This window comes from Equus przewalskii, chromosome 2 (assembly GCF_037783145.1).
Source record: "Equus przewalskii isolate Varuska chromosome 2, EquPr2, whole genome shotgun sequence".
Lineage (NCBI taxonomy): Eukaryota > Metazoa > Chordata > Mammalia > Perissodactyla > Equidae > Equus > Equus przewalskii.
The window spans coordinates 75700256-75716436 of NC_091832.1; the positions used below are offsets into that span (position 1 = coordinate 75700256).

General features: G+C 33.4%; 1 protein-coding gene across 9 annotated transcripts in view; it reads right to left on the bottom strand.

Annotated features, from left to right (window-relative positions):
- The window catches only part of RXFP1 (relaxin family peptide receptor 1), a 109431-nt gene continuing 93250 nt past the window's right edge, over positions 1-16181 (bottom strand). For 5 of the 9 annotated variants that reach the window (XM_070608794.1, XM_070608795.1, XM_070608799.1 and 2 more), the window contains 7 exons: positions 15520-15591; positions 12031-12102; positions 11088-11159; positions 8548-8777; positions 5380-5790; positions 4456-4674; positions 1-2614 (listed from right to left, as the gene is read on the bottom strand). In XM_070608794.1, the coding sequence (XP_070464895.1) occupies positions 2313-2614; positions 4456-4674; positions 5380-5790; positions 8548-8777; positions 11088-11159; positions 12031-12102; positions 15520-15591 (1378 nt within the window). In that variant the 3' untranslated portion in view covers positions 1-2312. The remainder of the gene's footprint in view (positions 2615-4455; positions 4675-5379; positions 5791-8547; positions 8778-11087; positions 11160-12030; positions 12103-15519; positions 15592-16181) is intronic. The other 4 variants (XM_070608796.1, XM_070608800.1, XM_070608798.1 and 1 more) reach the window with 1 other exon arrangement.

Here is a 16181-nt window from a genome sequence, read left to right on the forward strand (position 1 = left end):
TTAATAGAATTAAATTTCAGGTAATTTATTTTCAAAAGAAATTTATACAATTATATACTCAATAAATATATTTTTGATTCCAGTATTTTCATGTTTCAGACATTTTTGTTGTATTTGAAACTACCTGAAAATATTTTATTCCTGTTTAAAGGTTTCAAATTATGAAAGCAAAAAATTCCAATAGCTAAGTGAGAGACCAGAAGAATAACTAACTAGCTAAAAAAGTTACTATCTTATGAACTGGCCGACTGCAAACAGAAGGTGAATCCTTCTTTTGATGACAACTACTTTCTCTTTAGAGTAAAGCTTGTACACATACAGATCTTTCCTTCCTCAATCAGTGCATTCCAGGTCTTTTTTTCCCCCCTCTTACCTGCTTTATTGAGATATAGTTCACATACCATAAAATTCACCCATCTAAAGTGTATAATTCAGTGGCTTTTAGTATAATCACCACAATCAATTTTAGAATTTTTTTGCCCGAGAAGATACTCTGCTTCTTAGGCATAACCCTCCCACCCCCAGTAACCTATCATCTACTTCCTGTCTCTGTGGATTTACTTATTCTAGATATTTCTTTAAAGTGGAATCATACAGTATTTGTCCTTTTGTGTCTGGCTTATTTCACATTCATTGTATTGTAGCATGTGTCAGAACTTCATTCCTTTTTATGGCTGAATCATATTCCATTGTATGGATATATCACATTTTGTTTATCTGTTCATCAGTTGATGGGCGCTTGAGTTGTTTCCATCTTTTGGCTACTGTGAATAATGCTGCAATGAACATTTGAATACAAGTATCTGTTTGAGTCCTGTTTTCTCTTCTTTTGAGTTTATACCCAGGAGTGAAATTGCTGGATCATGTCATAATTCTATGATAAGCTTTTGAGGAACCACCAAACTGTTTTCTACAGCAACTGCACTATTATACATTTCCACCAGCAATATAGAAGGGTTCCAATCTCCACATTCTTGCCAACACTTATTTTCTGTTTGTTTTTTTTTTTTAAATTACAGCCTTCCTAGTAGGTGTGAAGTATTATCTCATTTTGATTTTAATTTGCATTTTCCTAATGATTAGTGGTGATGAGCATCTTTTCATGTGCTTATTGGCCATTTGTATATCTTCTTTGGAGAAATGTCTATTCAAGTCTTTTGCCTATTTTTTTAATTGAATTGCTTGTCTTTTTTGTTGAGTTGTGGGAGTTCTTTATATATTCTGGATATTAAACCCTTCTCAGGTGCATGATTTCCAAATATTTTCTTTCATTCTGTAGGTTGTCTTTTCACTTTTTTTTGATAATGTCCTTTGATGCACAAAAATTTAATTTAGATGAAGTCTAATTTATCTATGTTTTTCCTTTTGTCACTTATTCTTTTGTTGTCATATATAAGAATCCATGACCAAGTTCACGGTCTTGAGGATGACCCATATGTTTTCTTCTAAGAGTTTTATGTCTTATGTTTAGATTATTGATTCATTTTGAGTTAATTTTTGTATATGGTGGAAGGTAGCAATCCAACTTCCATTGGTCTAAATGTCTATCCTCATCCTATCTTTGCTGATTCACTCCTTTGCACTACTTTTATTCTCCTGTCCCAATCCCATATGATGGTGCTCATTTAAAGCAACCAGACAACTGGGCAGGGTGACAGAGCAGTGCTGTTTTGAGTTTATATCAGAGCATCTTTTTTCATAGGAATAAGTTGTTATATTGGCTCTCAAGTGTACGGAGACTTGAAGAGAGGTGAGATGAATTCTGAAAACAGAATATCTGTATTTTGCAAACAATTAGACATTTTCTCTGAAACTATTATATTATTACAAAACCTTAAGCCCTTATTTAAAAGTGCCCTTGATTCTTATGTTTTCTGGTATGTGTAACAAACAAAGCTGTACCTTAAACTAGGAATTGCGGGTGGACTTTGTATATTTTGTTGTAGTTAAACACAATTTAACATTGCAAATTGAAAAGGTTCTATACTGTTACTTCCAGGAATTTACTGCAGTAGCATCTGCCTTGTCGGTACTCAATAAATGCGTGGTAAAAGAATGAATGAATCTTTCTGAAGTAGATTTCTCTTAATTTCCTATGCAAAATATGTCCTAATATATACACATTCTCAATATAATTTATTTCTCTTACATGGGCATCCGTCACTTTGATTTTTCCCAAATAACCTCATGTCCTTGTAAACTAATTTATTTTAGCCATTATTATATATTATTAATTTTGTGGCATTCATTTTATACTAATCAATCCTAAAGCATCCTACAGTATTCTCTGTAGAAATGGATTTCAGAGTCAGTTATGAATAGGAATTGAGTCTAGTTGATTGAGAAATTAGTGATAATTCACAGGGGTCTGAGAAAAGAGCCGGCTTCATTAACTCAGATTGCATCTCCTGCAGTGGCCACATTTCTACCCAGATGAACGATGGAGTATATGTTTTCTGACTTCCTTTGCTGTCAATAGATCTTCTTTGTCTGTAGTTGTACCAAAACTGATGGATCATTTCTTTGAATGGTCTTGTAGTCAGAGTATAGAGAATTGGGTTTAAAGCACTGTTGATAGGCAAAATAAAAATCACCACCCAAGAGTTTATGGTACCTGGAAAAGAAAAATGAAATAATTTTAATGTTTATGGATGTTTACAAAGTATAGAAACCCCCTTTTCCTTGTTTCTCCTCCAGCCCCCTTTTGAGTCTTAATGTTTTCCCTTTGATGTCACATAATTAAATACCAAGGCTATATGTGTTTCCAGGCTGTCTTTCCAGGGTGCCAGTGTTTGAGGGGAGTGCTGGTGCTGCAAAAAAACAGGGCTCTTTGCTAAGCAGTTTTTCTTGAATACATCAACAAAAGTATTCGATTAGGTAGAAATATTTTCCACCAAGTGATTGTATATCACTTTTCAAATGTTTTGATTACTGGATAGTACATATAGCATTTCTCAGAATATATAGACTTATCTTTGATAAATTTCTTTTCTGCTATTTATTTGGTTTTAAAAATAGGTATGCATTTTTAGGCTTTTGACTAGATATTTATTTCAGTAAAAACATCTTTGCTAACCTTATCTTAAAAATCACTGTAGTGTATATGCAACTACCAAATATTGAGATTTTTATTATAATTTAACTGATGCTATCTTCCTTCCTTGTTGCTTATAAAATGTAAGATACTGTCACCCCCAACCACGGGAAAAAGTAAAATTAAAATTGTATGTTTGTAAATTTTTAAAATGTGAATATGTACTGCATTATACATACAGTTAACAGGATTTTGCATATTTTTTTATTGTGGTAGAAAACATAACTTAAAATGTACTATTTTAACCATTTTTAGGTATACAGTTCAGGGGCATTAAGTACATTCACATTGTCGTGCAACCATCACCATCATCCATCTCCAGAACTTTTTCTTCTTCCCGAAATGAAACTGGGTTAAACAATGACTCTCCATTCCCTCCTCCCCCCGACCCCTGACAATACCATTCACAAACGCTCTGTTTATGAATTTGACTACTCTAGTTACTTCATATAGGTGGAATCATACAATATTTGTCCTTTTGTGACTTGCTTATTTCACTTAGCATAATGTCTTCAAGGTCCATCCGTATTGAAACATGTATGAGAATTTGCTCCCTTTATCAGGCTGAATAATAATCCATTGTGTGTATACAACACATTTTGTTTATCCATTCATCCGTTGATGGACACTTGGGTTGTTTCCCTCTTTTGGCTATTGTAAATAATGCTACAATGAACATGGGTGTACAAATGTCTGAGTTCCTGCTTTCAATTCTTTTGGGTATAAATCCAGAAGTGGAAGTGCTGGGTCATATAAAATTCTATGCTTAATTTTTTGAGGAACATCATACTGTTTTCTATAGCAGCTGCGCCATTTTACATTCCCACCAGCGATTCACAAGAGTTCCAGCTTCTCCACATCCTCACCAAGACTTATTTTCGTTTTTTTTGATAATAGCCATGTTAATGAGTGTGATGCACATGATTTTAAATATCAAGGATGTTTTCTTCTGTCATCTCTCACAGCCTGGAGTACTGTTCTCTAAACTGCTATGTATTCCGGGAAGAAAAATTTCGTATATTCTGAAAAAAGCGAAGTAATTATCTGATAATTGTTTTGACCTGTTTTCCTTTCCGGTCATCTTAAGCATGGCATTACCAGAATTTCAACACATTAAGTGTAATTTGTTTGAGTCATTGTTCCTTGGTTTCAATAGTAATTGTGTTTTTAGGCATTTATGGAAAGAACCGAACAGCTTCCTCCCAGTAAACATTTCATTGATGAACAAAGCTTGAAGTTCATTTAACTCTGACTTATAATTCTTAATGAGTTAGTGTTAAGGATCTTAATTTTCTTTCTTAGAGGAACATTGCAGGAACAGATTTATTGTTTCTTTATAGAAAGAAAAGAGAAAGCTGTACCTGGTATTTCTACCTGAAGCAATGAAAGAAATTTCAGTACAAAAATGGGTATCCAGCATAATGCATCGGTAAATACAATAAAGAAAAACCGTTTGGCAAGGATCATCTCTTTTTTGACTTGATTCCGTATTTCAGTTGCTGTTATAGCACTTTGATGAACGCTGTAAAACATGCTTCCATAGGAAAAAACTATGATGATAAATGCTGCCAAGTTAATACCTGTTTAGAACACAAAGATTATTGTTAATGTATATGCACATTTTTTTAAAACAAACAAAGAAAACTTACCCTTAGCTGTTATTAAGGAGAAGATGCAAACAACATAGCATGTTTTTTGTTCTTCATAAGAATTACTAAGGTACTCAAAAATCATACATTTTTAAAAATTTGAAGTAGTGAAGTAATGAAGGATTATGACATGTTTAATTTAAAAATGGCATCTTAAAATGAGATTATAGTGATTCAATGAATATCCTGAGTCTATTAAATTAATCTCTCTAGTATTATTTTTTTTCCTAATTCAATTACTTTAAGTTATACTTTGAGAATATTTTTTATAAGAGAAAACGCTTGTATATCTACTCTCAAGCCAAAGACTTGTGTGGCTACTTTGAGTTTGTTCAAGTTCTAAAGGCAAAGAGTTAAAATATATTTTGCTTAGTATTTTTAGGGTGAATGCATGAAATACAAATGTTTAATGTCTTGTCTTATTAAGGTGCATCATGTTGGAATTTATATGATAAAGGGGTAATTTAGGAAAAAATTCCCCTCAGGGAATTCTGATAGAATCTACCCCCAATGTCAATGAGAAAAACCAATTAGAGCTGAAATAAAAATTTGTAAGCATTAGAAGGCATAATGAGGTTCATACTGTGATTTAGTCTAACATTTGAATGAAAGGGCTTATAATACAGAATTTCTTACCAAGAAAAATTGCCACTGAGTAAATCTGGGCTCCAATACTTTCTGTGTCTTCTGAATGAAGAGGGAAACATACTCCATTGGTGCCATAGTAGTTTTTAAAAAATTCCTTATTGCTCAATGGAATGAGAGCCACTATAAACCCAATAATCCAAATGAGAATCAGAACTGTAATTGTTCTGCATTTTCCAGGTCTTAAACATCTAAAAGGATACACAATGCAGATATATTTTTCCAGTGTCAGAAATGTTAAAAGTAACACTGATACTTCTGTGGACAGAATGGCCAAAGATCCCACAAGCTGACAATGAATGCTCTCCATCCACAGCTGTGCATACTTATTGTATTCTCCACGAAACTTCAGGTCAAAGGCTCCAATCACAAATAGATATATTCCCATTAGGCAGTCAGCACCTATAGGAACAGTAAATTGCACAAATTTGAGAAATAAGTAGGTATAATGAAATTATCATAAGCAGTTATATTTTTAATATTGGCAAAAAATAAGCCAAATTTCCTCTATCTTGGGAGGAGGTAATTTTTATTCTAAGAATTCATTTATGAGTAAGGACCTCTTCATCAACTCTCTTTGATAGCCACTCTTATAGCACCCTCTACAGCTAATTATAAAATCATTTCTCGTCTGTTTTCCTCTAATACGCTAGACTAAGCAGGAATCTTGTCTGTTGTGTTTTCCATTCTAGTCCTATCACCTAGGAGTGTTGAATAAATGAATAAAATGCAATTATGTTGAGCATTCAATTAGAGATATTATTATTTAGTTCACCACTTCCAATGAAATTCTCCCAATTAACAAGATAAGGACGTCATGCAAAATCCCAGAGGAAGTAATTCAGAAGTTGTTGTGATAGACTAATGACTATGAATTTTGAAGTCTATAATTTAGAAGGTATGAATAATGATGAAGCACTTTGTAGTCAGTACAATTTTGAGGGGCTTGAATTTACCCAGAGCTGGCCTAAGCAAACCTGTTCCGTCTGATTCTTTTTTCCTAATTTTACAGCATTCTCTGTCTCTTTTTAGGCATTCTCTTCCTTCATATCAGCTGTAAGTGAGATACGCTACTTAGTATAGTTGCTTTTTTTTTTTTTTTTTTTTGGTGAGGAAGATTGGCCCTGAGCTAACATCTCTTGCCAATCTTCCTTTTTTTGCTTGAGAAAGATTGTTGCTGAGCTAAATCTGTGCCAATCTTCCTCTATTTTGTATGTGTCATGTGGCCACAGCATAGCTTGATGAGTGGTGTGTAGATCTGTGCCCGGGGGCCAGCCCAGTGGCACAGCGGTTAAATTCGCATATTCTGCTTTGGTGGTCCAGAATTTGCTGGTTCAGATCCTGGGTGTGGACCTACACATCACTTGTCAAGCTGTGCTGTGACAGGCAACCCACATATAAAGTGGAGGAAGATGCGCACAAATGTTAGCTCAGGGCCAGTCTTCCTCAGCAAAAGGAGGAGTATTGGCAGTGGATGTTAGCTCAGGGCTAATCTTCCTCAAATAAAAGAAAAGAAAAGAAAAAAAAAATAGATTTGTGCCCGGGAGCCAAACTGGTGAACCCTGGGCCACCAAAGTGGAATGTGCAAACTTAACCACTATGCCACCAGGCTGGCCCCAGTATATTTGCTTTTTAAGCACACATTACATATTAGAAAGCAAATGAGATTTTTTCACTGTGCAAGCTTTCTACACAAAGTGCCTAAAATCACATCACTGTATAAATCATAAAGCTGACTCTTATCCTTAAACGCTGAAATTATAGTCTAGCCTTCACCAGGGAAATTGAGCATACTCAAAATTTTGTAGCTAACAATACAAAGTAGTAAATAATTTCTGAGTTCTATTTCTTAGGTGGCTTGAAAAAAACAATTAGACATTAGACTTTGAATGAGGGTAGGGGTGAGACATGGAACAGCACACATAAAAAAGTAGAACATCACGTGGGTTAATGCTCGCTTGAGGAAGTGTAGATAAATTACAGGCCACTTGACCCACACTATAAACACCCTGAGGACTGGTTTCTTGCTTATTTTTTTTAAGATTTTATTTTTTCCTTTTTCTCCCCAAAGCCCCCGGTACATAGTTGTATATTCTTAGTTGTGTGGGTCCTTCTAGTTGTGGCATGTGGGACGCCGCCTCAGCGTGGCCCGACGAGTGGGTACCGTGTCCATGCCCAGGATTCGAACCGCTGGAGCACTGGGCCGCCTGCAGTGGAGTGCGCGAACCCAACCACTCGGCTACGAGGCCGGCCCCTCTTGCTTATTTTTTTTGTAGTCCTCATTTAGTATAATACCTTGCAACACATTTCAAAAACTTTTGAAAAAATTTAACACTACCTAAAAACATTTTCTTATTTAAATGCTTAAAATTATGAAGGGAAAAGATTCTAGTAGCTCAGAGACCAGAGAAACAACTATTTGTTGTCAATATCTATGAACTGGATCTGCAAACAAAAAGTAAATACAGCTCTAGACATAAAAATGTGATTATGAAACGTTGCAATTGTATTCACAGTAAAAGAGTTTACCTACATAGTAAAAGATTTGCTTTAATAAAATATTATGACTTCAGAGAAGAAAACTAACAAATGAGAGCTTCTCTATGAGACAAAACTAATGAATGAGAGCTTCGTTAATCTATGTAAGGTGATTGAATTTCCTCGTTTTAAAAGCTTATTTTCTTTTTTTTAAATATACTTTTGTGTTTTTTTTGCAGGGAAAGATTCACCCTGAGCTAACATCTGTTGTCAATATTCCTCTTTTTCTTTCTTTTTTGTTTTCCTCCCCAAAGCCTCAGTGCATGGTTCTATATCCTAGTTGTAAGTCCTTCTAGTTCTTCTATGTGAGCCGCGGCCAGCCATGGCAACTGACAGATGAGTAGCGTGGTTCTGGGAAGGGGAAATAAACCTGGGCCACCGAGGTAAGGACAGTGCCGAACTTTAACCACTAAACCATCAGGGCTGGTTCTAAAAACTTATTTTCTTTCTGATCACTAAAGTAATTTTATTTTCATTGGAGTGAATGTGAAAACAACATATAAGCAATAAAGAGAAATTTTAAAAATCTCGTAATTCTACCACTCTGTTTAGTTATTTTCTAATAGCAATGCTTTTGTATATTTCAAAACTATAATTCCTCTTCAACTAGGAAGTACTCACAGCAGAGAGAAATGATTGACATGGCATGCAGCTTGTTCTCAGACCTGATGTAAGGTCGCATGCAAATGACAAAGATGTTTCCGAAGCATGTAACTGCAGATACAACCCAGACGAAGACTCTCTGAATAATGCTCGCCAAGAGATTCTCTAGGGATGAGATTCCATCCGTGTTTGGTTTACAGCTGCGAACATGTGGTGCATATCTACAATACTGGAATTTCTTAAAATATCTGATGCACAAAGAGAAAGTGAAATAAGATTTTAAATTTAACTCAGTGTCACTATACATTAATATTTATTTTCTACATTTTCGCAGTAGAAAGAAAATGTCTTATATGTAGGATGCAGACGAATGTCAAACGTTAGGGATCCAGAAGCTTTAAACTTGTTTAATTCTCATTAACTTGATTTTACTGTAAAAGAATGTGTGGGTGAGAACAATGAATAGGCATAATGAATATACCAGTGTTAGACATGTCTTCGAATACAGTCATGTGCTGCATAATGAGTTTTCTGTCAACAAGGGACTACACATATGATGGCGGTCCCATCAGATTATAATAGAGCTGAAAAATTTCTATTACCCAATGACGTAGCCATCATAATGTAGCACAACGCCTTACTCATGTGTTTGTGGTGATGCTGGTGTAAATGACCTATTGCACTGCCAGTCATATAAAAATATAGGACATACAATTATGTACAGTACATAATACATGATAATAAACACTATGTTACTGGTTTATGTATTTACTATTCTATATTCTTAATCATTATTTTAGATCTCTTCTACTCCTTTTACTTAAAAAAAGTTTACTGTAAAAGACTATGCCATGTTATGCCAGCAACAGCCTGCTACATCTTGTGTTTACCACCTCTCTTTATTGCATTATTTTCTCTTGTGCTTGATTTAAGTACACTCTGATGTTTGCACAATGACACATTTGCCCAACGACACATTTCTCAGAATGTATCCTTGCCGTTAAGCAATGCACGACTGTATAAATAAACTGTTAGCATGGGATCAAAGGAATCCATCCAAGGAAACTTTTACTGGGTTTTTAGTATTTGGCATATGTAAATACACTGTTACACGGCTCTTATTGTTGCTGCAACTGATCTTGCTTTTAACCTCAGGAGAAGAGTGAAGTGCTTTCTCCTCTGTGTTTCCATGGCTTTTCTATTATAGAAGTTATTATGTATCTATAATTACTTCTTAACATGCCTTCCTCTTACATTAGATTTTGGTAAGTAATAAAGTGTTCAGTAAATATTTGTTGAGTGAATTCTTTCACCAATAGAGAGACTCCCTCCCCTTGTTGATAAAGACACCATCTGGTTAATCAATAATTACTACTATTTTACCGGCAACACCAACACCATTTATTGAGCATCTTCTAGGTACCAGGAATAAATTCTCAAATGAACTCCATGAGGTAGGTATTAGTATCACCATAGGAGGAGATGAATCTTTAATAGAGGCAAATTATTTGCTAGGAAATTTTCTAATAAATGTAGTAATTGAGATTCAAATTAGATCTATTTATCTCTAAAGCCATGTACTCTGGCAAAAAATATGAATGATCTTCATAGTGTAAAGAGGTGTAGTAATACAAGATAAAAGCTCGGCAATTACAGGATATTGTCCTGTTGATTAACTCCTGCTGCCCAGATGCCTAGGTCTGCCATGGTTTCTGCCCAGTTCAAGTCTGTTCCTTGGAGTTTGTGAGCTTCGCCATTTCCTTTCAATAAAATCTTTTGTTTAATTTAGTCAGAGTGTTGTGTAGAACCAAGGAAACTTTTATAAGCATTCTCTCTAAGGAATTATAAAGAACAAAAGTAGAGTGTACTGTGTTAGACTTAAAATATAAGCAAGATCACAGAGTGGTGGTGGCTGACTCAACACTTTCTAGATTATTGAGAATTAATTACCCTGGAGGTCATTCTAATACCTGCTATAGGATTGCATTCAATTAAAGAAAATGTTTCTAAAGCATGTAATCGATGGTACAATGAGACACACTGTTAGAATAAAAGATTTTTCAAAGTTTCTGTCTTATCCGTACACACTTGCTCCAATCGTGCCCTGACCTTGGGGCAATTTTCACTAAGGAGGATTTCTCCTTACCTTCCTCCATTTACAGGAATTATTTATTTATAATTATCTTATGTTGTTTATCTAAATTCCTACTTCTTCTGGTAGCGCTTACACCATGTGTACAAATTACTAGCTCATTAGGCAAACATCAAAGTGTATAAATGGTAACAGAGCTGAGGAGAACTTACAGGACTCAGTGGGTTCCCTCCACACTCGTGTTCTCTGACGTTCAAAAGCTCTCCTTTGATTTTACCAAACCATGGAAAACTAAAAGTAATCCTGCCCAGTATAAACACTTTAAGAGTTAATTATTGTTTAGGCAAATCAGTCAGTAGAAAATGTTAATAGATTGGCTGCATTGGGTATGGATGTATTAGCACAATAGGTGTGGACACATAAAAATTTAAAATCAAGGTGAAGAACAAGAAAAATATCTGCTTACATGTGAGAGAGATTCATAAGAGGTCTAAACATCCTTTGTTGGATATTTGAAATTTCAATTCCTTCTAGGCTGCTAAAAATATCAAATTAATTGTCAAAATAACATATATTATACAGGGTATAATAAAATGAGTTTTTGTGAAGGACAATTTAATAAAATGCTGTTAGTTAATACTTATTCTGAACCAAACATTCATACTCAGCCTGCTCTAGGTACTTCCTCAATTTCTTTTGGATTCTGTTATTTATACATATATATCTCCCCTGTTTGAAATTTTTAGATCCTCATAGATCATGGCACAATGCTTTGTGCACAGTAACTACTCAATAAATATTTGTGGAATAAAGGAACAAGCATTATCCTTTAGACAATATTACAGTAGCAGAGGAGTTTTACATTTTTGAAATTTTTCTAATAATTTTTAAATATGTTTTTCTAATAAAATGCCATTTTACTGAGGGAACATTTAAATGAACTGAAGCTTATCTTTTTAAGGCAATTATTAGATCCTAAAAGAATTTTTTTGTATGTGTGTGTTGTGCAAGTAAAGATTTATATAATCTATAATATTCCATCTTGGAGTAAAGATGGCTATAATGAATTCTTAGATATCCAGTGCTAATGGAGGAATGAACATGCATAGATGCCTTCAGAAGATCAAAGCAAACAATCCAATATAAGCTCCTGGTGATTATAGGAAAACATAAAATGATTCATCATTATCTAATTTTTAGTTTATAAACATGTAAGATAAAGCTAATAGCTGTTTGTTTATAGTCCAGCAAGCACTCATCTTATATGTTTTTGTGGAACTTAATTAATATCCTGGGAATAAAGCTTCCGATTTGAAATATTCCATAAATCTTATTTTATAGAATTTATTAGCTAGTAATATATAAATAAAAATTTTATCATAAAACTATCCCCACAGGTGTATACTTACAGAGACTTGAGTTTGACAAGGTGATCAAATTGGTTTTCTTGAATTTTCTGGATTGGATTATAGGAAAGATTCCTGTTTTTTTAAAAAAAGCAACAGTAGGTCACTTCTAGAAACTGCTTGAGTAAAGAGAAAGTATGTCTGTTGACTTTGGGTTACTTTTAAACATTAGCAACAAAAGTACAGTAACAACACTTGCCTCACAGGGTTCATTGGACATTTAAATGAATTAATGGAGATAAAACACTTAGAACAATGCCTAGCTGTTAGTAAGGACTCTATGATTGTGTTCATGATAGAGAGAGAGGGAAGACAACATGGGCATAAAGGTGGAGTTGTCAAGAAATGGCTCCCACCAGAGAAGTGGTAGGGTACCCAGAGAGAAATCACACCTACTTCACATGCCTAGGAGCAGAGGTGGTTTAAATTCTCTTAAAAAATCTCATTTAGTCACAATTTGAATTAATGGAGTCACATTGAATACTTTTTACAATAAATCTTATGTCAAAGGTGGCATATTGTACTAGGGATTTGTGAAGCATTAAATGAAAAGTAGAAGGCTAGAGCTAAGAACAAAGACACATAGAACAGTGACAGTACATGTGAATTTAAACAGAGAAAATTTCAGAATCTTTGTAAAACAACACCTTGAAACAAGAATCATTGGTTAAAAGGAGCTTCTCAGGGCAAGATCTCTCTTTAAGAAATTTATTCTAGATTAGACCATTAGTTAGGTGGGTGAGGGAGGAGTTGTTGGAGGGTGGTAATTACAGGAAGCAGGAAAGAGAGGAAGAATGACAATAAAAAATGAATTGTATAAAAGAAACAAAGTGGACTCAACAATCTAGGAATGGAAGAGAACTATCTTAACATAATAAAGGCCATATGTGAAAGCCCACAGCTAACGTCATATTCAACAGTAAAAGACCTAGAGCCTTTCTTCTAAAATCAATGCTAAGACAGGGATGCCTGCTTTCACCACTTCTATTCAACGTAGTACTGAAAGTCCTAGCCAGAGTAATTAGGCAAGAAAAAGAAATAAAAGGCATTCAAATTGGAAAGGAAGACAAAATTATCTCTGTTCACTGATGACACAATCTCACGCGTAGAAAATCTTTAAGATTTCATGCACACACACACAAAACTGTTAGAACTAATAAACAAATTCAGCAAAGTTTCCAAATACAAAAGCAACACACAAAAATCAAATTCATTTCTATACACTAACAATGAACAATCTGAAAAAAAAAAGGAAATTGATTCCATTTTATGATGGTATCAAAAGAAAAAAATACTTGGGAGTAAACTAAAGGTGAAAGACTTGTACTTTGAAAACAAAATGCTGCTGAAAGAAATTAAAGAACACAATAAATGGAAAGACATTCTGTGTTTACAGATTGGCAGACTTAATATCAATAAGATGTCAATACTACAGATTCTATGTGTCAATACTACAAAGCAATCTACAGATTCAGTGCAATCTCTATTAAAGTCCCAATGATATTTTTTGCTGAAATAGGAAAATCTATCCTAAAATTTATATGGAATCTCAAGGGAGCCTAAATTGCTAAAACAATCTTGAAAAAGAAGAACAAATTTGGAGGTCTCACACTTCCTGAATTTAAAACTTACTATAAAGCTACAGTAATCAAAACTGTGTGGTACTGGCATAAAGACAGACATGTAGACCAATGGAATAGGAGAGAGAACTCAGGAATAAATTCTTGTTTATATGGTCAAATAATTTTCAACAAAGGTGTCAAGACCATTCAATGGGGAAAGGACAGTCTCTTCAACAAACGGTGCTGGGAAAACCAGATAGATATCCACATGCAAAAAAATGAACTTAGACCCTTAGCTTAAACTATGTACAAAATTAACTCAAAATAGATTGAAGACCTAAATATAAAAGCTAAAACTATAACACTGTTAGAATAAAACATAGGGGAAAATCTTCATGACATTGGTTTAGGCAATGATTTCTTGTATATGACACCAAAAGCACAGGCAACAACAGAAAAAATTGAAAGATTGGGCTACATCTAAATTAAAAACTTTTTTGCATTGAAGAACACTATCAACAGAGTGAAAAGACAACCTGAAGAATGGGAGAAAATATTTGAAAATCATATATTTAAAAAGGATTTAATATCTAAAATATATGAAGACAAAAATATATAAAAAATATATAAAAATATAATGTAAAATATATTATATATATAATAAAATATATACAAAAATATGTAAAAACAAACAACCCAATTAAAAAATGGGCAAAAGACTAGACATTCTCAAAGAAGATATACAAATGATTAATAAGCCCGTGAAAAAGATGCTCAACATCATTAAACATTAGGGAAATGCAAATCAAAAACACAATGAGATACCATTTCATATCCATTAGCGTGTCTATTACCAAAAAAACAGAAAATGAGTGTTGTCGAAGATGTAAAGAAATTGGGATCCTTGTGCACTTCTGGTGGGAATGCAAAATGATGTAGCTGTTATGGAAAGCAGTATGGTATTTCCTCAAAAAATTAAAAATAGAATTACTGTATGATCCAGCAATTTTACTTCTGGGGCTATACACCAAAAAAGAATTGAAAGCAAGATCTCAAACAGATATTTGTACACCCATATTCATAGCAGTGCCACTCCAATAGTTGAAAGGTAGAAGCAACCCAAGTGTTCATCAATGAATGAATGAATAAACACAATGTAGTATATACAGACAGTGGATTATGATTTAGAATAATATTTCAATTAATTATTAATAATTTATAATATATATTTATATTTAAATAATGTATACTTATATTTATATATTTTATAATTTATATATTATTTTATATATTTTATTATATGTTATATCATATTTTATATATAAATATCTATATATATTTTATATATTAATATATAATATAGTTACATATGTATTATATATTATATAATATAAATAATATATAATATAAAATATTTTGACTTATAATATAAAATTTATATAATATTTATATAATATAAAATATGTAAAATGAATAATTAAAAATAAATAAATATTAATAATTAATTGAAATAATATTATTATTCAGGATAATAATATTCAGAAATTCTGACACATGCTACAACATGGATGAAGCTTGAAGACATTATGCTAAGGGAAATAAGCCAGTCAGAATAGGACAAAGATTGAGTGATTCCACCTATATAGTGTACCTAGGGTAGTCACATTCATAGAGACAGAACATGGAGTGGGGGATGCTGGTGTGCGCAGGGATGATGGAGAGTTATTGCTTAATACGTATGGAGTTTCAGTTTGGGAAGATGAGAAAGTTGTAGAGATGGATGATGGGTGATGGTTGCACAACAATGTGAATGTACTTAATGTCACTGAACTGTACACTTAAAAATTGTTGAAATGGTAAATTTTATGTTACGTATATTCTATCACAATTTAAAAAATAAATGAAATGACAAAATTAATATCAGTCTTACAATTGTGAGAGCTCCTTTAGATCCTTAAATACATTCGGTGAAAGATTTTCAATCTTATTACTTCCTAAATCCCTAGGGAAATAAATGCAAACATGTTATATTATTTCTTCAGACTTTATTCATTAATCTGTAACTTATTAGGAAACTATTATACAACTTTTTAACAATGCTATTAATGAGTTATATTAATTACCAGAAGTCTAAATTTTTTAAAAAGGGAGTGAAATGGCAAAAGACAATAATATTTTGTCCCCTTCCATCACTCACTCAGAGACAAATACTTGATGGTATTTACAAGAAGTTTTCGCATATTGAAGTATGTGGGGTAACTTCTGGCTCAAAACCCATTCGGCTGCAGCTAAAGCCTTACGTATGGCCTATCAGACACATATTGCTTTAACCACTATAGAATGCACTCTCTTAAGAATGCATACTTCCCCTTCTACATCTTATTGGTAATGCCCTATTGATAATGCCCCTATTAGTCCCTTTCTCGACATCAGGGTCATATTGACCTGCTAATTTGTAACTGAATGCCTCTTTGGAACTTTGATGAATATATGTCCTGAGCATGTTTAATGTATGTTCTTTGTTCTAAAAAGGTATAAGAATGTACTGAAAACATACTTCTCCAGATAATTTTCTTCCTTTGTGGAAACTGT